This window comes from Salvelinus fontinalis, chromosome 3 (genome assembly GCF_029448725.1).
Source record: "Salvelinus fontinalis isolate EN_2023a chromosome 3, ASM2944872v1, whole genome shotgun sequence".
In the NCBI taxonomy this organism is placed as follows: Eukaryota; Metazoa; Chordata; class Actinopteri; order Salmoniformes; family Salmonidae; genus Salvelinus; species Salvelinus fontinalis.
Genome location: NC_074667.1, coordinates 67240275 through 67264039, shown reverse-complemented (window position 1 = coordinate 67264039; position 23765 = coordinate 67240275). Strand labels below are relative to the sequence as shown.

The 23765-nt window shown below is 43.6% G+C and overlaps 1 protein-coding gene across 2 annotated transcripts in view; it reads left to right on the top strand.

The window, feature by feature from the left end:
• Positions 1–23765, top strand: part of LOC129851360 (synapsin-2-like) — a 231378-nt gene continuing 207613 nt past the window's right edge. The window contains exon 1 of one of the 2 annotated variants that reach the window (XM_055917850.1): positions 1–1202. In XM_055917850.1, the coding sequence (XP_055773825.1) occupies positions 808–1202 (395 nt within the window). In that variant the 5' untranslated portion in view covers positions 1–807. The remainder of the gene's footprint in view (positions 1203–23765) is intronic. The other variant, XM_055917849.1, reaches the window with a different exon arrangement.

Below are 23765 nucleotides of genomic sequence, written 5' to 3'. Positions count from 1 at the left end.
GGTAAGGAGAGAGATTGAGAGAGAAGGAGAATTGAAACGAATTGAGAGAGAGGGGGAGGGGGACAGCCAACCACCATACATACAAGAGAAAGGAGGAGGAGAGATAGAGCAGCAGAGAGAGAAAAGGAGGAGAGATTGAGAGAGAGAGGTGGTGGAGGAGGAGAAAGAGGTGGAGGAGAGAGATTGAGAAAGAGAGAGCGATTTAGGTGGTGGAGGAGAGAGCGAGAGGTGCATGAGAGGCAGAGAGAGAGAGAGGTGCAGGAGAGAGGTGGAGGAGAGGCAGAGAGAGAGGCAGAGAGAGAGAGAGAGGCAGAGGAGGAGAGAGCAGAGCTACAGAGAGAGCGAGAGAGAAGCAGAAAGAGAACGAGAGGCAGAGTGAAATCATCTCTTGCAGGCATTCAGCTTTCTGTCGCTGATGGGGACAGGCAGAGTAGCCTAGATACCACCAGTACCTTATCGGGGGATAACATCACCACATACACACCCTGCACACACATAAACACACCACAACATTCCATAGGAGAGGCTGGTGAAGCTCGGAGGGGGAAACAAGCATCTCTTCTCTGTGGTGTGGAGAGCTAGAAGACTGGACTAGAGCCTCTGCTACACCACCACGCCGTGCAGGAGCCTCATCCAGCTCTCCAGGATCCACTAGCAGCAACAACCCTCATACATAGCTCTCCACTCCGATAGTACAGTTTTCTCCATCCGACCATCCGATAGCTCTCCACTCCACTTGCAAAGCTCTCTCCAGCCGACTAGCTCTCTCTCTCAAATCCCTCTGTCAGCTCTCTCTTAACCGCTACCATGAATTTCCTGCGTCGCCGGTTGTCTGACAGCAGCTTTATAGCTAATCTTCCTAACGGCTACATGACAGACCTCCAGAGATCTGACCCTCCACCGCCTCCCCCCTCTACAGCCACCCCAGGAGTCACAGCCACATCCCCAGGACAAGTTCCAGCACCAGCCCCCAACGCTGACCCCCCAGCTCCAGAGTGTGGGCCCCAGCCTGCCCCAGCCCCGGCCCCCTCTTCAGGCTCTGGGTTCTTCAGCTCCCTGACCTCCCTGAGTTCCATCACTAACGTGGTAAAACAGACAGCAGTGTCAGCTGGCTTGGTGGATCAGAACCCAGCACCCGGGCCTGGTCCTGTCTCCATGAGATTTAAGATACTGCTGGTCATCGACGAGCAGCAGATTGTGTGGTGAGTGGACACCTGGATGGCATGACTCAACAAATCAGTATCCTGTTGGCTATACGAGAACAGTCAGGGTGGATTCCAATAGGGCAGTAGGAACCTGCACAGGGCTTAGGGATAACATTATGGATCAGAACCTCAGATTGATGTTGGGTTTGTTGTTATATCTGTCTTAATGTGAGTTGCTCTGAATTAGAGTGTCTGCTAAATGTCTGAAATGGAAATGTAATGTCAGGTCTCACTGGTGAGCTGCGGGATCAGCTTGCATTGATTTAGGATTAGGTTGTACAACAGTAAAATATGACTGCACAAGATGCTTCTGAGGTGTGTGAGCACTGAGCATTGACAATGATATTCTATTACATGCATACATCCTATTTCCTTTTCCCTTTTCCCATGTTGAAATCAGTGTTTGAAGCTTGATAGTCAGATGGTTCTACTACTTCAACACACAGCTTCCACTCTATTCCCCAGGAATCAACAGCACCCTGCTAGCTCTGGGCTCAGAGAGATGTTAAGGACAGAGACATGTTATAGAGAGGATAGTGACATGTTATAAAGATGATAGAGAGATGTTATGTTATAGAGAGGATAGTGACATGTTATGAAGATGATAGAGAGATGCTATGTTATAAAGAGGACAGAGAGATGCTATGTTATAAAGAGGATAGAGAGATGTTATAATGAGGATAGAGAGATGTTATGTTATAAAGAGGACAGAGAGATGCTATGAAGATGATAGAGAGATGCTATGTTATAAAGAGGACAGAGAGATGCTATGAAGATGATAGAGAGATGCTATGTTATGAAGAGGATAGAGAGATGTTATGTTATAGAGAGGACAGAGAGATGCTATGTTATAAAGAGGACAGAGAGATGCTATGTTATAAAGAGGACAGAGAGATGTTATGTTATAAAGAGGATAGAGAGATGCTATGTTATAAAGAGGACAGAGAGATGTTATGAAGATGATAGAGAGATGTTATGTTATAAAGAGGATAGAGAGATGCTATGTTATAAAGAGGACAGAGAGATGTTATGAAGATGATAGAGAGATGTTATGTTATAAAGAGGACAGAGAGATGCTATGTTATAAAGATGATAGAGAGATGCTATATTATAAAGAGGATAGAGAGATGCTATGAAGATGATAGAGAGATGTTATGTTATAAAGAAGATAGAGAGATGCTATGTTATAAAGAGGACAGAGAGATGCTATGTTATAAAGAGGACAGAGAGATGCTATGTTATAAAGAGGATAGAGAGATGCTATGAAGATGATAGAGAGATGCTATGTTATAAAGAAGATAGAGAGATGCTATGTTATAAAGAGGACAGAGAGATGCTATGTTATAAAGAGGACAGAGAGATGCTATGTTATAGAGGACAGAGAGATGCTATGTTATAAAGAGGATAGAGAGATGTTATGTTATAAAGAGGACAGAGAGATGCTATGTTATAGAGAGGATAGAGAGATGCTATGTTATAAAGAGGATAGAGAGATGCTATGTTATAAAGAGGACAGAGAGATGCTATGTTATAAAGAGGACAGAGAGATGCTATGTTATAAAGAGGACAGAGAGATGCTATGAAGATGATAGAGAGATGCTATGTTATAAAGAGGACAGAGAGATGCTATGAAGATGATAGAGAGATGCTATGTTATAAAGAGGACAGAGAGATGCTATGTTATAAAGAGGACAGAGAGATGCTATGAAGATGATAGAGAGATGCTATGTTATAAAGAGGACAGAGAGATGCTATGTTATAAAGAGGACAGAGAGATGTTATAAAGAAGATAGAGAGATGTTATGTTATAAAGAGGATAGAGAGATGTTATGTTATAAAGAGGATAGAGAGATGCTATGTTATAAAGAGGATAGAGAGATGCTATGTTATAAAGATGATAGAGAGATGCTATGTTATAAAGAAGATAGAGAGATGTTATTTTTTTTACATTTTAGTCATTTAGCAGACGCTCTTATCCAGAGCGACTTACAGTAGAGTGCATACATTTTATTACATTTTTACATACTGAGACAAGGATATCCCTACCGGCCAAACCCTCCCTAACCCGGACGACGCTATGCCAATTGTGCGTCGCCCCACGGACCTCCCGGTTGCGGCCGGCTGCGACAGAGCCTGGGCGCGAACCCAGCCCAGCCTGGGCGCGAACCCAGAGACTCTGGTGGCGCAGCTAGCACTGCGATGCAGTGCCCTAGACCACTGCGCCACCCGGGAGGTGGTGTTATGTTATAAAGAGGACAGAGAGATGCTATGTTATAAAGAGGACAGAGAGATGCTATGTTATAAAGAGGACAGAGAGATGCTATGTTATAAAGAGGACAGAGAGATGCTATGTTATAAAGAGGATAGAGAGATGCTATGTTATAAAGAGGATAGAGAGATGTTATGTTATAAAGAGGACAGAGAGATGCTATGTTATAAAGAGGACAGAGAGATGCTATGAAGATGATAGAGAGATGCTATGTTATAAAGAGGATAGAGAGATGCTATGTTATAAAGAGGACAGAGAGATGCTATGAAGAGGATAGAGAGATGCTATGTTATAAAGATGATAGAGAGATGCTATGTTATAAAGAAGATAGAGAGATGTTATTTTTTTTACATTTTAGTCATTTAGCAGACGCTCTTATCCAGAGCGACTTACAGTAGAGTGCATACATTTTATTACATTTTTACATACTGAGACAAGGATATCCCTACCGGCCAAACCCTCCCTAACCCGGACGACGCTATGCCAATTGTGCGTCGCCCCACGGACCTCCCGGTTGCGGCCGGCTGCGACAGAGCCTGGGCGCGAACCCAGCCCAGCCTGGGCGCGAACCCAGAGACTCTGGTGGCGCAGCTAGCACTGCGATGCAGTGCCCTAGACCACTGCGCCACCCGGGAGGTGGTGTTATGTTATAAAGAGGACAGAGAGATGCTATGTTATAAAGAGGACAGAGAGATGCTATGTTATAAAGAGGACAGAGAGATGCTATGTTATAAAGAGGACAGAGAGATGCTATGTTATAAAGAGGATAGAGAGATGCTATGTTATAAAGAGGATAGAGAGATGTTATGTTATAAAGAGGACAGAGAGATGCTATGTTATAAAGAGGACAGAGAGATGCTATGAAGATGATAGAGAGATGCTATGTTATAAAGAGGATAGAGAGATGCTATGTTATAAAGAGGACAGAGAGATGCTATGAAGAGGATAGAGAGATGCTATGTTATAAAGAGGATAGAGAGATGCTATGAAGATGATAGAGAGATGCTATGTTATAAAGAGGACAGAGAGATGCTATGTTATAAAGAGGATAGAGAGATGCTATGAAGATGATAGAGAGATGCTATGTTATAAAGAGGACAGAGAGATGCTATGTTATAAAGAGGACAGAGAGATGCTATGTTATAAAGAGGATAGAGAGATGCTATGAAGATGATAGAGAGATGCTATGTTATAAAGAGGATAGAGAGATGCTATGTTATAAAGAGGATAGAGAGATGCTATGAAGATGATAGAGAGATGTTATATTATAAAGAGGATAGATATATATTCTGTAATGTTATAAAGAGGATAGAGACATGTTATTTTATATAAAGGATAAAGAGATGTGTTATATTATGAAGAGGATAGAGAGATGTTATATTATAAAACAATGCAGATAGCCCGGTTAGCCAATGTGCGGGAGCACAGGTTGGTCGGCCCAATTGAGGTAGTATGTACATGGATGTGTGGTTAAAGTGACAATGCATATAAGATAAACAGAGAGTAGCAGCAGCGTCCAAAGAGGGGTTGGGGGGGGGCACACAATGCAAATAGTCCGGGTAGCCATTTGGTTACCTGTTCAGGAGTCTTATGGCTTGGGGGTAAAAATGTTTGAGAAGCCTTTTTGTCCTAGACTTGGCACTCTGGTACCGCTTGCCATGCGGTAGTAGAGAGAACAGTCTATGACTGGGGTGGCTGGGGTCTTTAACAATTTTTAGGGCCTTCCTCTGACACCGCCTGGTGTAGAGGTCCTGGATGGCAGGCAGCTTAGCCCTAGTGATGTACTGGGCCGTACGCACTACCCTCTGTAGTTATAAAGAGGATAGAGACATATTATGTTGTGTTATAAAGGGGATAGAGAGATGTCCTGTTATACAGAGGATCCATGGAGTGACTGAAAAACAAGTTTTAATGACTCCAATCTAAGTGTATGTAAACTTCCGACTTCAACTGTATATGATATGGTCATTATTTGAACTACCTAGCCAGCTAATTTAGCATTAGCTAGCTAGCTAACAAGCTAGAAACGAATCAGCACTTTGTTTAGAATGTTGCTTTTAATTGCGTGGTTTGCTAGATTGACATAAATTAAATACATTTTTAAAACAGATTTATTGGTGTTAAAATACACCAGTTATGCTATTTTGTACCACCAGGCTGCTGATGTCATGCAGCCTGTCGTTTTTGTGTTTATGATTTTTCATAACGAAGGCCTACCCATTGCATTCAGGTAATCGTTCAATCCATCATCTGATTCACGTCATGATACAAAGTGGAACACAGTCATGTCACATTATGTTACACAGTGAAACAAGGGTGATATGTCACATTATGTTACACAGTGAAACACGGGTGATATGTCACATTATGTTACACAGTGGAACACGGGTGATATGTCACATTATGTTGCACAGTGAAACACGGGTGATATGTCACATTATGTTACACAGTGGAACACGGGTGATATGTCACATTAAGCTACACAGTGAAACAAGGGTGATATGTCACATTAAGCTACACAGTGAAACACGGGTGATATGTCACATTAAGCTACACAGTGAAATACGGGTGATATGTCACATTAAGCTACACAGTGAAACACGGGTGATATGTCACATTAAGCTACACAGTGAAACACGGGTGATATGTCACATTATGTTACACAGTGAAACACGGGTGATATGTCACATTATGTTACACAGTGAACAGAATGACTTGAGTTCCTGTATGTTTTTATGATCACACCACGTCTCGTTAATCATAAGGCATACACCCCCGCCCCTCTTCTTACCAGAAAGATGTTTGTGAACCAATAACATCTGCTAACCATGTGTATGTGACCAATAACATATGCTAACCATGTATATGTGACCAATAACATCTGCTAACCATGTGTATGTGACCAATAACATCTGCTAACCATGTGTATGTGACCAATAACATCTGCTAACCATGTGTATGTGACCAATAACATATGCTAACCATGTGTATGTGACCAATAACATATGCTAACCATGTATATGTGACCAATAACATCTGCTAACCATGTGTATGTGACCAATAACATCTGCTAACCATGTGTATGTGACCAATAACATATGCTAACCATGTATATGTGACCAATAACATCTGCTAACCATGTGTATGTGACCAATAACATCTGCTAACTATGTGTATGTGACCATTAATATCTGATTTGATGTCACATATCACTGTGTAACATAATGTGACATATCACCCTTGTTTCACTGTGTAGCTTAATGTGACATCAAATCAAATCAAATGTAATTTGTCACATACACATGGTTAGCAGATGTTAATGCGAGTGTAGCGAAATGCTTGTGCTTCTAGTTCCGACAATGCAGTAATAACAACAAGTAATCTAACCTAACAATTCCACAACTACTACCTTATACACACAAGTGTAAAGGGATAAAGAATATGTACATAAAGATATATGAATGAGTGATGGTACAGAACGGCATAGGCAAGATGCAGTAGATGATATAGAGTACAGTATATACATATGAGATGAGTAATGTAGGGTATGTAAACATAAAGTGGCATAGTTTAAAGTGGCTAGTGGTCCATGTATTACATAAAGATGGCAGGATGCAGTAGATGATATAGAGTACAGTATATACATATACATATACATATGAGATGAGTACTGTAGGGTATGTAAACATAAAGTGGCATAGTTTAAAGTGGCTAGTGGTCCATGTATTACATAAAGATGGCAGGATGCAGCCCTCATGTACCAGCTCTGTGTCCCTGTTGTTTTTCAGATCCCTCTCAAATATAAAACCCTCGCTGAGTTTCATATGAAATGACAGGGAATCTATTTTAGGTATTAAAGTACGCTGATTAACCGGAGGACACAACACAATTTGGCTCTGAGCTGCAAGACCTGCTGGGTAAATAATCACATTTCCTCCTGCTAGTGAGACATAGCGGAGAGAGAGAGAGAACTCAGTGCTCTGTTCTACCTTGCTCTGTAATGCCATTGACTCTCAGTACACACACACAGACACACTGAACAGACGCTGATGGGAAGTGAAAAGAGGCCGTGGGGTTCCACACTCTGTTCTGTTGCCCGGGAAACGGCTGCCTGACTCCCAGAGTGGTGACACGTGCTGCATCAGTCTGAGACAACGTCACATGACCTCCTCAGGGCTACTCTACTCCAGTCCACTGCGTCATGATGTTATCAGAGAGTGAGAGAAAAAGGGTGAGGGAGAGACAAAGGTGGAGGGAGAGTGTGAGTGGGAGGGAGGGAGCTAGAGAGAGAGAGAGAGAAAGAAGGAGAGAGAGCGACAACTTTGCTATAGAAATATTAGCATGCGTCATTCGAATATGAAATGGTTTATGGAGTTCCCACTGTTATGTTTCCATCTGCACCGCCATCTTTTTGGATGAATGTGTAAAACGTAATGCACAACAGAATGTCAACTGCAATATTCAATGTTCCTCTCCACTGCATGCTTTGGAACAAACACGTGTTATCATCATTCTATGGTGAATAGTTAATAAATTAACATCTTCCATGCTTGGCATCAGGCAGAGAAGCCTCTACATGCAACAATTTCAAAGATTGTAATGTGTTACAGTTCATACAGAAAGTGTTATGAAATGTAATGTAATCTTTTTTATTGTATATAACTTAATGCACCCCAGTAAAAGTAGCTGTTGCTGCCTTAGCAGAAGTTGACAGCAGAAATGTGTGAAGTCCGGAGCCTCCAGTGGCGGTCGGCAGTCCGGAGCCTCCAGTGGCGGTCGGCAGTCCGGAGCCTCCGGCGATGATTCATGGTCCGGAGTCTCGGGCGACAATCCGGTTCCACGGAAGCGGAGGGATCAGCGTGCGGAGCGGGAGCTACGTCCCGAACCAGAGCCGCCACCGAGGATAGATACCCACCCGGACCCTCCCCTATGCCAGCTGCATACCACCCTGCATCCCACTGCTGGCTGGCTTCTGAAGCTAAGCAGGGTTGGTCCTGGTCAGCAGCATACCACCCTGCATACCACTACTGGCTGGCTTCTGAAGCTAAGCAGGGTTGGTCCTGGTCAGTCCCTGGATGGGAGACCAGATGCTGCTGGAAGTGGTGTTAGAGGGCCAGTAGGAGGCACTCTTTCCTCTGGTCTAAAAAAAAATATCCCAATGCCCCAGGGCAGTGACTGCCCTGTGTAGGGTGCCGTCTTTCGGATGGGACGTTAAACGGATGTCCTGACTCTCTGAGGTCATTAAAGATCCCATGGCACTTATCGTAAGAGTAGGGGTGTTAACCCCGGTGTCCTGGCTAAATTCCCAATCTGGCCCTCAAACCATCATGGTCACCTAATAATCCCCAGTTTACAATTGGCTCATTCATCCCCCTCCTCTCCCCTGTAACTATTCCCCAGGTCGTTGCTGCAAATTAGAATTTGTTCTCAGTCAACTTACCTGGTAAAATAACGGAAAAATAAAAAATAAATAAAATAGAGTCAGGTTTTGCGGCCGGAGTCCGCACCTTTGGGGGGTACTGTCACGCCCTGACCTTAGAGAGCCTTTTTATTTCTCTATTTGGTTAGGTCAGGGTGTGATTTGGGTGGGCATTCTATATTTTCCATTTCTTTGTTTTTGGCCGAGTGTGGTTCCCAATCAGAGGCAGCTGTCTATCGTTGTCTCTGATTGCGAATCATACTTAGCCTGTCGAGGACTGGGGTGCCGCTAGCGGCACACCCCCCCCACCCCCACTGAAAAGGCAGAGCCGCGAAATTCAAAAAAAAAAATGTTTTTAAATATTTAACTTTCACACATTAAAGTCCAATACAGCTAATGAAAGACACAGATCTTGTGAATCCAGCCAACATGTCCGATTTTTAAAATGTTTTACAGGGAAGACACAATATGTAAAGATGTAAATCTATTACCTAAAAATACATTAGCATAATCCACCATCTTTTATTTGTCCACCAACACCAGTAGCTATCACCAATTCGGCTAAACTAAGATATTTATAGCCCCTAACCAAGAAAAAAACTCATCAGATGACAGTCTGATAACATATTTATGGTATGGGATAGGTTTTGTTAGAAAAATGTGCATATTTCAGGTAGCTGGCATAGTTTACAATTGCACCCACCGTCACAAATGGACTAGAATAATTACAATGAGCAACGTGTTTACCTAACTACTAATCATCAAACATTTCGTAAAAATACACATCATACACTAATCGAAAGACACAGATCCTGTGAATACAGACAATATTTCAGATTTTCTAAGTGTCTTACAGCGAAAACACAATAAATCGTTATATTAGCATAGCACATGTGCAAACATTACCCCAGCATTGATTCTAGCCAAAGAGAGCGATAACGTAAACATCGCCAAATATTATTATTTTTTTCACTAACCTTCTCAGAATTCTTCAGATGACACCCCTGTAACATCACATTACAACATACATATACAGTTTGTTCGAAAATGTGCATATTTAGCCACCAAAATCATGGTTATACAATGACAAAAGTAGCCCAGCTGGTGAGAAAATGTCCGTGCGCCATATTAGACAGTGATCTACTCGTATACATAAATACTCATAAACGTGACTAAAAAATATAGGGTGGACAGCGATTGATAGACAATTTAATTCTTAATACAATCGCGGAATTACATTTTTTAAATTATCCTTACTTTTCAATACAGTTTGCGCCAAGCGAAGCTACGTCAAAAAACATGGCGTCCTAAGCCACTAACATTTTTCGACAGAAACACGATTTATCATAATAAAAATGTCCTACTTTGAGCTGTTCTTCCATCAGTATCTTGGGCAAAGGATCCTTTCTTGGGTCTAATCGTCTTTTGGTGGAAAGCTGTCCTCTTGCCATGTGGAAATGCCAACTGCGTTCGGGATGAACTGGAAGCGTGCCCAGCAATTCACAGCGTTTCAGAAATAAATGTCCCAAAATCGCACTAAACGGATATAAATTGCTATAAAACGCTTTAAATTAACTACCTTATGATGTTTTTAACTCCCATAACGAGTAGAAACATGACCAGAGTAATATTACTCCCTCCACTAATGCTTGGAACAAGTGCGGGTCGATGTCCTCCAGGCGCATTACGCAGCAAGAAAAGAGTTCCTAGCTACAGGGTTTTTTAATTTGTAGTGCCTGTGAACGCGCAATCGACCCCATTCAAATCGTCATCACGTAAAGGCATCCAGGGGAAGACGTAAGCAGTGTCCGTATACTCATAGCAATAACTGCGGCCTTTTAACTGACTCCAGATCAGGGGCCAACATTTCTGAAATCTGACTCCATGTCAGGGAAATTGCTGTAGAATGACTTCTGTTCCACTTAGAGACAAAATTTCAACTCCTATAGAAACTATAGACTGTTTTCTATCCAATAATAATAATAATATGTATATTGTACGATCAAGAATTTTGTGGGAAGCCGTTTCAAAAATTACACGATTAGCATAAATAGTGACAACAGCGCCCCCATCCTCAACAGGTTAAGCAGACCACCATAGTGCCTGTGCCCAAGAACACCAAGGTAACCTGCATAAATGACTTCCGACCCGTAGAACTCACATCTGTATCCATGAAGTGCTTTGAAAGGCTGGTCATGGCTCATATTAACACCATGATCCCAGAAACCCTAGACCCGCTCCAATTTGCATACCACCCCAACAGATCCACAGATGACGCAATCTCAATCGCATGCCACACTGCCCTTTCCCACCTGGACAAAAGGAACACCTATGTGAGAATGCTATTCATTGACTACAGCTCAGCGTTCAACACCATAGTGCCGTCAAAGCTCATTAATAAGCTAAGGACCCTGGGACTAAACACCTCCCTCTGCAACTGGATCCTGGACTTCCTGACGGTCCGCCCCCAGGTGGTAAGGGTTGGTAATAATAACACATATTCCATGCTGATCCTCAACCTCTTGTACTCCCTGTTCACTCATGACTGTATGACCAGGCATGAACTCCAATACCATCACTAAATTTGCTGATGATACAACAGTGGTAGGCCTGATCACCCCCAACAACAGTGAGACAGCCTATAGGGAGGAGGTCAGAGACCTGGCCGTGTGGTGCAAGGACAACAACCTCTCCCTCAACGTGATCAAGACAAAGGAGATGATTGTGGACTACAGGAAAAAGAGGACCGAGCACTCCCCCATTCTCATCGACGGGGCTGCAGTGGAGCAGGTTGAGAGCTTCAAGTTCCTTGGCGTCCATATCACCAACAAACTAACATGGTCCAAGCACACCAAGACAGTCATGAAGTGGGCACGACAAAACCTATTCCCCCTCAGGAGACTGAACATTTGTCATGGGTCCTCAGATCGTCAAAGGGTTTTACAGCTGCACCATCAATAGCATCCTGACTGGTTGCATCACTGCCTGGTATGGCAACTGCTTGGCCTCCAACCACAAGGCACTACAGAGGCTAGAGCGAACGGCCCAGTACATCACTGGGGGCAAGATTTCTGCTATCCAGGACCTCTATACCAGGCGGTGTCAGAGGAAGGCCACCGTAGTCATAGACTGTTCTCTCTGCTACTGCATATCAAGCCGTACCGGAGCGCCAAGTCATGGCAGGCAATCTCAACGCTGTGCGTTACAGGGAAGACATCCTCCTCCCTCATGTGGTACCCTTCCTGCAGGCTCATCCTGACATGACCCTCCTGCATGACAATGCCACCAGCCATACTGCTTGTTCTGTGCGTGATTTCCTGCAAGACAGAAATGTCAGTGTTCTGCCATGGCTAGCGAAGAGCCCGGATTTCAATCCCATTGAGCATGTCTGGGACCTGTTGGGTCGGAGGGTGAGGTCTAGGGCCATTTCCCCCCAGAAATGTCCAGGAACTTGCAGGTGCCTGACTGCCATTAAGTACCGAGATGAGATCCTCAGACCCCTTGTGAGACCATATGCTGACACATGCACATTTGTGGCCTGCTGGAGGTCATTTTGCAGGGCTCTGGCAGTGCTCCTCCTGCTTTAAAGGCGGTCCTGCTGCTGGGTTGTTGCCCTCCTACGGCCTCCTCCACGTCTCCTGATGTACTGGCCTGTCTCCTGGTAGCGCCTCCATGCTCTGGACACTACGCTGACAGACACAGCAAACCTTCGTGCCACCGCTCGCATTGATGTGCCATCCTGGATGAGCTGCACTACCTGAGCCACTTGTGTGGGTTGTAGACTCCGTCTCATGCTACCACTAGAGTGAAAGCACCGCCAGCATTCAAAAGTGACCAAAACATCAGCCAGGAAGCATAGGAACTGAGAAGTGGTCTGTGGTCACCACCTGCAGAACCACTCCTTTATTGGGGGTGTCTTGCTAATTGCCTATAATTTCCACCTTTTGTCTATTCCATTTGCACAACAGCATGTGAAATTTATTGTCAATCAGTGTTGCTTCCTAAGTGGACCGTTTGATTTCACAGAAGTGTGATTGACTTGGAGTTACATTGTGTTGTTTAAGTGTTCCCTTTATTTTTTTGAGCAGTGTATATAGGTGACGTCGAAAGTTTACATACACCTTAGCCAAATACATAAGTTTTTAACAATTCCTGACATTTAATCCTAGTAAAAATTCCCTGTCTTAGGATCACCACTTTTTTTAAGAATGTGAAATGTCAGAATAGTAGTAGAGAGAACGATTTATTTCAGCTTTTATTTCTTTCATCACATTCCCAGTGGGTCAGAAGTTCACATACACTCAATTAATATTTGGTAGCATTGCCTTTAAAATTGTTTAACTTGGGTCAAACATTTCGGGTCGCCTTCCACAAGCTTCCCACAATAAGTTGGGTGAATTTTGGCCAATTCCTCCTGACAGAGCTGGTGTAACTGTGTCAGGTTTGTAGGCCTCCTTGCTCACAGGTGCCATTAATACGGGTAACGAGTGGAGGACAGAGGAGCCTCTTAAAGAAGAAGTTACAGGTCTGTGAGAGCCAGAAATCTTGCTTGTTTGTAGGTGACCAAATACTTAAATACTTATTTTCCACCATAATTTGCTAATAAATTAATTAAAAATCCTACAATGTGATTTTCTGGATTTTTTTTTCTAATTTTGTCTTTCATAGTTGAAGTGTACCTATGATGAAAATTACAGGCCTCTCTCATCTTTTTAAGTGGGAGAACTTGCACAATTGGTGGCTGACTAAATACTTTTTTGCCCCACTGTATATATTTTTTTTATCGTGTTTCTAATTTTCCATAATTAGCTATTAATATTTGTAGTAATGTCAGCAATTTATGCAAATAATTTTTACCTCTCTGTCACGCCTTGAACTTAGAGAGCCGTTTTATTTCTCTATTTGGTCAGGGTGTGATGAGGGGTGGGAATTCTGTTTGTTTCGATGTTTTGGCCGGGTATGGTTCTCAATTAGGGACAGCTGTCTATCGTTGTCTCTGATTGGGAATCATACTTAGGCAGCCTTTTTTCCTTTTGGTAGTTGTGGGTAGTTGTCTTCGTTTGTGCAAGTATAGCCTTACGGAGCTTCACGTTCGTTTTGTTGTATTATTGTTTTGTTGGGGACATTTGCAAATTAAGGAAGAATGTACGCTCACCACGCTGCACCATACGACGAGCGTGACACTCTCACCATTACCAAAATTACATTAAGGCAAGCAATTATTATATTAGCAAACAATTATTGTGAATCATCCTATATTGTCGCTAACATCGTTTACACCCTCTCAACAGTTGTGGGACACACACACACAACCCCACACACACAACCATTTCCCCCACAACAACCATAGACTCAGATTCTCAACAGTTGCACCATCCCAGAGCCCAGAAAGGTCTTGATTTACGAATGCATATACAGTTGCAGCTGTATGAGAAGGCCATGCAAAACTGAGCAAAAAAAAGGGCAGAAATGGGGAGATTTTCTTTTCACCTTTATTTAAACAAGGTAGGCCAGTTGAAATCAAGTTTCTCATTTACAACTGTGACCTGGCCAAGATAAAGCCAAGCAGTGCGACACAAACAACAACACAGGGTTACACATGGAATACACAAACATACAGTCAATAACACAAAATAAAATAAAAATAGAAAAATCTATGTACAGTGTGTGCAAATGTAGAAGAGTAGGCAATAAATAGCCCTTAGAGACGAAAATAATTACAATTTAGCATTAATCCTGGAGTGATAGATGTGCAGATGATGATGTGCAAGTATGTACAATGTGCAAATATGATATGCAAATATGTACATATTCTTATTCATTCTTTGACACTTGTGTGTATAAGGTAGTAGTTGTGAAATTCTTAGGTTAGATTACTTGTTAGATATTACTGCATTGTCGGAAATAGAAGCACAAGCATTGCGCTACACTTGCATTGACATCTGCTAACCATGTGTATGTGACCAGTAACATCTGCTAACCATGTGTATGTGACCAGTAACATCTGCTAACCATGTGTATGTGACCAATAACATCTGCTAACCATGTGACCAATAACATCTGCTAACCATGTGTATGTGACCAGTAACATCTGCTAACCATGTGACCAATAACATCTGCTAACCATGTGTATGTGACCAGTAACATCTGCTTAACATGTGACCAATAACATCTGCTAACCATGTGTATGTGACCAGTAACATCTGCTAACCATGTGTATGTGACCATTAACATCTGCTAACCATGTGTATGTGACCAGTAACATCTGCTAACCATGTGTATGTGACCATTAATATCTGCTAACCATGTGTATGTGACCAGTAACATCTGCTAACCATGTGTATGTGACCATTAACATCTGCTAACCATGTGTATGTGACCAGTAACATCTGCTAACCATGTGTATGTGACCATTAACATCTGCTAACCATGTGTATGTGACCAGTAACATCTGCTAACCATGTGTATGTGACCAATAAGATTTGATTTATTTAGAGATACTGGGGTGCAAAAGAGCAAGAGGGTAAGTAATAATATGGGGATGAGGTAGTAGGGTGTGCTATTTACACATTGGCTGTGTACAGGTACAACGATAGGTAAGCTGCTCTGACAGCTGATGCTTAAAGTTAGAGAGGGAGATATAAGACTCCAGCTTCAGTGATTTTTGCAATTCGTTCCAGTCATTGGCAGCAGAGAACTGCAAGGAAAGGTGGCCAAAGTAAGAATTGGCTTTGGGGGTGACCAGTGAGATATACCTGCTGGAGCGTGTGCTACGGGTGGGTGTTGCTATGGTGACCAGTAAGCTGAGATAAGGCGTGGCTTTACCTAGCAAAGACTCATAGATGGCCTGGAGCCAGTGGGTTTGGCGATGGATATGTAGTGAGGGCCAGCCGACGAGAGCATACAGTTCGCAGTGGTGGGTAGTATATGGGGCTTTGGTGATAAAACAGATGGCACTGTGATAGACTGCATCCAGTTTGCTGAGTAGGGTGTTGGGGGCTATTTTGTAAATGACATCGTCGAAGTCAAGGATCGGTAGGATAGTCAGTTTTACGAGGGTATGTTTGGCAACATGAGTCAAGGAGGCTTTGTTGCGAAAAAGGAAGCCAATTCTAGATTTAATTTTGGATTGGAGATGCTTAATGTGAGTCTGGAAGGAGAGGTTACAGTCTAACCAGACACCTAGGTATTTATAGTTGTCCACATATTCCAAGTCAGAACCATCCAGAGTAGTGATGCTAGACAGGCAGTGATCGGTTGAAGAGCATGTATTTAGTTTTACTAGCATTTAAAAGCAGTTGGAGGCCACGGAAGGATGGTGTATGGCATTGAAGGTCATTTGGAGGTTTGTTAGCACAGTGTCCAAAGAAGGGCCAGATGTATTCAGAATGGTGTCGTCTGTGTAGAGGTGGATCAGAGAATCAGCAAGAGCGACATCATTGATATATTAACCATTGTCACATCCTAGATGATGGAGATCAGATATACCCCCTTCCCCTGAAACACCCACAACATGGTCCCCCGTAGTGACCATATTCCCAAGCATCTCCATGCAGTCAGACCTTTGATTTTGTGCCACCAGGGCCACAATAATATGCCCCTCTCTGGATGTCTGAGTATGACCCCTTCCCCATGGGTTACTGCAGCTAGTGTTGCCAGTACTGCCACTGCCTGGGTGGGGGCACCCCACCCCCCTCCCCATGAGTTACTGCAGCTAGTGTTGCCAGTACTGCCACTGCCTGGGTGGGGGCACCCCACCCCCCTCCCCATGGGTTACTGCAGCTAGTGTTGCCAGAACTGCCACTGCCTGGGTGGGGGCACCTCACCGGATCTCCACCAGCTAGGTACAAGGTCGTCAAGGTTCTCATTAGCAGCTTTGAGAATTTCCCTGTTTATTATGCTCTCCCTTTAGGGGGCTTTGGCTTTGCAGGACCAACCCTGCCAAGCAGGCTCAGAACCTTGAGGGGGCAGTGCTGATCTTAAAGGTCTCTGACAGCATTTTGGCTGCACACAGACTGCTAACAGCAGGCCCATAAAACAGATAGGGACTTCTCCTTAGTATCTGGGTCATTCAGGTGGGTGTCTAGGGTATAGGGTTGTGGACTGTTCCATCAATATAGGACCATAAAACAGATAGGGACTTCTCCTTAGTATCTGGGTCATTCAGGTGGGTGTCTAATGTATAGGGTTGTGGACCATTCCATCAATATAGGATCATAAATAAATAAATTAGATATATAATTTATTTTTTTATGTTGTTGCCCATGATAGGACAATAAATGAGATGTATAATTTTTTTTTAAACACTGTTCCACCATGATAGGACAATAAATAAGGACAATAAATAAATATAAATAATGTATAATTCATTACAAAATGTATATCCCTCATATACACAACACTGAAAGCTCTCTCACAACCACCTGCTCACAGAAATACATTGGTTCTGGGATATGCAACCATTTCCTTTCTCACTCAACGCCACACTTTCTCATACACCACACCCTCCATCCATCTCAATACATACAGACATAATCTTCTCTTTTTATCTCCACCATGTTGAATTTGTGGCTTTGTGTTCCAATGAGTTCTATTTGAAGATAGAAAAGATATAATGTTTGTTGTATTATTACAATCCATAACAGGGCTAGAATTGCGTATTTCATTATTTGCCTCCTCTATGAGAACTTTGTCATTTAAAAAAAAGTCATGGAGTAGTCTGTGTCTCGCAATAGTTTTGTCACAAAAACGGTCGTTTTAAATGGCAGTCGGAAGACCGGGTGGTGCGGCAGGTGCAGCTTATCATACGAATGCTGTTATTTTATCTAAAGCATCAGGTGTACGCCGACCCCAGCCGACCCCAGCCGACCCCAGCCGACCCCAGCCGACCCCAGCCGACCCCAGCTAAGTAACTCATGCAAAGAGTTAAAGCGCAATTATGTGTTTATCTCTAGTACTTTGCCCTGATTGTCAGTTATGTAGCTGCTCTACTGATAATCTCAGTGCGTCCTTGCTGGGATGACACAATCAGTCTACTACCGGAGAATATCAACACCAAACACATTGGTTCACCGTTCCACGGGAGCGGACAGTACACAGCATACCATAATGTTCTGAATAATGGCCAAGTCTACCTCGCTCCCTATTCCACTGAACCGCTTAGGCGCAACAAACACAAGTCCAACATTTATCAGAAACTGTTAAACTACCTGTTCACTACCCTCCTGCTCTCCGGGGATGTGCAACTCATACCCGGGCCTAACATCACCGAGCCAGCGATACTCACCGGAGTGGAATGGCTAAGTGGAGAAATCTGGAAACTGATGAAAGAACGAAATCCTGCTCTAAAAACAGCCCTAAAGTCCAAATTAGAGCATGACAGACGTAGGTTTACCATGTTGAGAAATAAGGTGAGGAAAGAAATCAGACAGGCCAAGGCAAACTTTATTTATTAACATAATTGGTGAAGCAAAGGGAAATTCTAAATTGATCTGGGAGAATCTAAAAAAGTTTACAGGGGAAAACCCTGGTTACACTGCAAAAAGACTAGAAATCATGGTGAATAACAATCTAACACAGGATGCAGTCGAAATAGCAAGAGCCTTCAATTCCTACTTTATTGACTCTGTCAGGGTACTGACACAGAACCCCTCCACTGGTTTCTGGGGCTCAGTGCTAGTAAATGATGCTCAACCTGTCTTCATCATAAGGGAGGTTTCTGAGTCGAAGGTGAACAGGGTGATTAGCTCACTAATGAACTCTAAAGCCAAAGATGTGTTTGGGCTGGACTCTACCTTTCATTCACTCATTGGCCCCATTACTAAGGTCACCAACACATCTATTGGTCTCGGGGTGTTTCCAAGGGTCTGGAAGTTGGCCATAATAACGACCATCTTTAAATCGGGTGACCCTGCTGACGTGAGTAACTACAGGCCCATTAGTATAATACCTGTGGTGTCGAAGGTTGTTAAAGTGTGTAGCAGAACAACTGCCCACCTCAACAACAGCCCCTTCACATTACACTCCGTGCAGTTTGGCTTCAGAGTGAAACACTCCACAGAAACGGCCAACTGCTTTCTTCTGGAAAATGTGAAGTCCAAGATGGACAAAGGGGGTGTTGTTGGGGCTGTGTTTCTGGACCTAAGGAAGGCTTGTGATACTGTTAACCATGAGATTCTCATCACAAAATTGTCCAAGTCCAACTTTTTCCCCTATGCCTTGAGATGGATGAAATCATACCTCGAAGGCAAAACTCAGTGTGTCAGAGTGAGCAATGAGCTGTTGCCCACTCTTAGCTATGATGTGGGTGTGCCCCAAGGGTCAATACTGGGGCCCCTCCTGTTCAGCCTGTACATTAATGATCTGCCTTCTGTCTGTACTGGGCGTGACGTTCAAATGTATGCAGATGATACAGTGATATATGTACATGCAAAGAGCAAACGACTAGCTGCACAAGAACTCACTACTGTAATGGTCCAGGTTACAAAGTGGCTCAGTGACTCACTACTGTAATGGTCCAGGTTACAAAGTGGCTCAGTGACTCACTACTGTAATGGTCCAGGTTACAAAGTGGCTCAGTGACTCACTACTGTAATGGTCCAGGTACAAAGTGGCTCAGTGACTCGTGTTTGCATCTCAATGTGAAAAAAACAGTTTGCATGTTCTTCACAAAGAGGGCAACAGATGCTACTGAGCCAGATGTCTATATGTCAGGGGAGAAGCTCCAGGTGGTATCTGATTTTAAGTACCTTGGCATCATACTTGATTCCAACCTCTCTTTTAAAAAGCAGGTGAAAAAGGTAATTCAGATAACCAAATTCAACCTAGCCAATTTCTGATTTATACGAAATTGTTTGACTACAGATGTAAAAAAACTGGACTTCAAATCTGTGATACTCCCCCACGTAACATACTGCTTGACTAGTTGGGCCCAAGCTTGCTGTACAACAGTAAGACCTATTCAGTCTGTCTCCAAACAGGCTTTCAAAGTGCTTGATAGGAAGCCCAATAGCCATCATCACTGTCACATCCTCAGAAAGCATGAGCTCCTGAGTTGGGGAAATCTTGTGCAATACACCGACGCATGTCTTGTATTCAAGATGCTAAATGGCCTGGCTCCCCCTCCACTCAGTATTTAAGGTAAATCAGATTTTTGAACTTACTCCCTAGCTGTGTATTGCTGCTTTCCATGTTGTCTGTAGCTTGTGAGGTGTGGAAACAATGCTTTAATGGGTTTTGTCTGGTTGCTTTTTGTGCTATGTTGCTCTGTCTGCATGGTATGTCTTGCTTGTTCTATGTTGCTCTGCGTGTTCGTGCTCACTGCTCACTGATTGTCTGTATTGTAATTGTTTTTAAAAACCTGCCCAGGGACTGCGATTGAAAATTAGCCGGTTGGCTAAAGCCAGCACTTTTACTGAAATTAATGTGCACTGTCCCTGTAAAAATAAACTCAAACTGGTTATCAATATACAGTTTGACCACGAAAGCTTCACATTTCCCTTTCAATCTATTTTCCTTGAAAATTGGATACAGAACTTTGCGCTGTTCTGCAATTTCTTTCGGGAACTGGTCATTCATGCCTATTTTCGTGCCAGCAAGTCTTTTAACCAGGCTTTTAACCATTATTTGATCTTTAAAGAAAGAATTTGGCAAAGATTGGGCATTCATACCTCTGCCCGAAGCGGTGTACACGTTCAGTTAGATTTTGTCGATAGCTTTGGGTGGGATCTGAAGCGCTGTAAGGAGGAACTTTCTAACTACAGATTCAGGAAGTTCTCCTTTCTCTTGGATACCTGTAAGTACCAGATTCTCTCTCATGGATCTAGTCTGTATGTCAAGTACGGCTTCTCTCAGAACAATGTTCTCCTTTTTAAGTTCATTAACTTCGGTTTCAATTTTATTGACCGCCCCTTTCAGCTTGTTTGTGTCTTTCTCCAATGTTGCAGCTTTTTTGTCACTCATCTCGAGGCTTGCCTTCAACTCTTTTATACCTTACTGACTAGTTCAAGTATACCCAGTTTGTCATTTATTGATTTTAACAGATCGGTTTTGACCTTTACCTTTCCCGGTGATTAAAATAGGGTTAGGGTTAGGGTTTCTTGACCTGGAGGCCTGCTTTAGTTTTTGCTTGTAAGCAGGAATCAGGAGGATAGAGTTAAGGTCAGATTTGCCAAATGGACGGCGAGGGAGAGCTTTCTATGCACCTCTGTGTGGAGCAAAGGTGGTCTAGATTTTTTTTAACCTCTGGTTACACATGTAACATGCTGGTAGAAATGAGGTAGAATGAATTTAAGTTTCCCTGCATTAAAGTCCCCAGCCGCTAGAAGCGCCACATCTAGATAAGCATTTTCTTGTTTGCTTATGGACTTATACAGCTCGTTGTGTGCGGTCTTAGTGCCAGCGTCGGTTTGTCGTGGTAAATAGACAGCTACGAAAAATATAGATGAACTCTTGGTAAATAGTGTGGTGTACAGCTTATCATGAGATACTCTACCTCAGGCCAGCAAAGCCCTGAGACTTCATTAATGTTAGATTTCATGCACCAGCTGTTATTTACAAATAGACAGACTGCCACCCCTTGTCTTACCGGAGGCATCCGTTCTAGCTTGCCGATGCACGGAAAACCCGGCCAGCTGTATGTTATCCATGTCCTCGTTCAGTCACGACTCATAAGTGAAACATAAGATATTAGTTTAATGTCCCGTTGGTAGGATAGTCTTGATCGGAGCTCATCCAGTTTATTATCCAATGATTGCACGTTGGCTAATAGGACTGATGGTAGAGGCAGGTTACCCACTCGCCGTCAGATTCTTACAATGCACCCCGACCTACGATCCCTATATCTCCATCTCTTCTTCATGCGAATGACAGGGATTTGGGCCTTGTCCGGTGTCTGAAGTAATTCCTTCACGTCCGACTCTTAAAGACAAAAATCTTTGTCCAGTACGAGGTGAGAAATCACTGTCCTGATATCCAGAATCTCTTTTCGGTCATAAGAGACGGTGGCAGAAACATTATGTACAAAATAAGTTACAAATGACACAAAAAACACAATAGCACAATTGGTTAGGAGCCCGTAAAATGGCAGCCATCTCCTCCGGTGCCATTGGTTTGCCACCATGTTTCTCTCCTCCGGGCGCCATTGGTTTGCCACCATGTTTCTCCCCTCTGGGCGCCATTGGTTTGCCACCATGTTTCTCCCCTCCGGGCGCCATTGGTTTGCCACCATGTTTCTCTCCTCCGGGCGCCATTGGTTTGCCACCATGTTTCTCCCCTCCGGGCGCCATTGGTTTGCCACCATGTTTCTCTCCTCCAGGCGCCATTGGTTTGCCACCATGTTTCTCTCCTCCGGGCGCCATTGGTTTGCCACCATGTTTCTCTCCTCCGGGCGCCATTGGTTTGCCACCATGTTTCTCCCCTCCGGGCGCCATTGGTTTGCCACCATGTTTCTCTCCTCCGGGCGCCATTGGTTTGCCACCATGTTTCTCTTATTTTTGACACAACTTTTACTTGTATTGTCATTTTTATTATGGAATGGTATCAGTTAATATGGGGAGGGATGAACCCTGTGTGTTTTGCCCCAGGATCAGTGATGTGGTATATGAGGCACCACAAAGGTGTGATCACTCTGACATGTTCGCCAAGGTAGCCCAATTACCACCAGACAAATGCCAATAGGCACAGTATCTGTATCGGCTGGGAATGAAAATGACATGTGAACATTGTTATATTAACAGAACACTGCTTCTATGGTATTATGTAAAGGGTTGTTTATTCTACATGGACCTGTTGAACATCATAAACTATATACCTCCAGCTTTTCAGAGATGGAGGGCTCTGCCCAGGTAGAGAGAGATGGAGAGAGATGAGAGAGAGAGAGAGATGGGGGTCAACAAGGTGACTGGTGGTGATGATGATGTATGCAGATTGGAGGGGGTCAACAAGGTGACTAGTGGTGGTGATGATGTATGCAGATTGGAGGGGGTCAACAAGGTGACTGGTGGTGTTGATGATGTATGCAGATTGGAGGGGGTCAACAAGGTGACTAGTGTTGATGATGTATGCAGATTGGAGGGGGTCAACAAGGTGACTGGTGGTGGTGATGATGTATGCAGATTGGAGGGGGTCAACAAGGTGGTGTTGATGATGTATGCAGATTTGAGGGGGTCAACAAGGTGACTGGTGGTGGTGATGATGTATGCAGATTGGAGGGGGTCAACAAGGTGGTGTTGATGATGTATGCAGATTGGAGGGGGTCAACAAGGTGACTGGTGGTGGTGATGATGTATGCAGATTGGAGGGGGTCAACAAGGTGACTGGTGGTGATGATGTATGCAGATTGGAGGGGGTCAACAAGGTGACTGGTGGTGTTGATGATGTATGCAGATTGGAGGGGGTCAACAAGGTGACTGGTGGTGGTGATGATGTATGCAGATTGGAGGGGGTCAACAAGGTGACTGGTGGTGTTGATGATGTATGCAGATTGGAGGGGGTCAACAAGGTGTCTGGTGGTGGTGATGATGTATGCAGATTGGAGGGGGTCAACAAGGTGACTGGTGGTGATGATGATGTATGCAGATTGGAGGGGGTCAACAAGGTGACTGGTGGTGGTGATGATGTATGCAGATTGGAGGGGGTCAACAAGGTGGTGTTGATGATGTATGCAGATTGGAGGGGGTCAACAAGGTGACTGGTGGTGTTGATGATGTATGCAGATTGGAGGGGGTCAACAAGGTGGTGTTGATGATGTATGTAGATTGGAGGGGGTCAACAAGGTGACTGGTGGTGTTGATGATGTATGCAGATTGGAGGGGGTCAACAATGTGGTGTTGATGATGTATGCAGATTGGAGGGGGTCAACAAGGTGACTGGT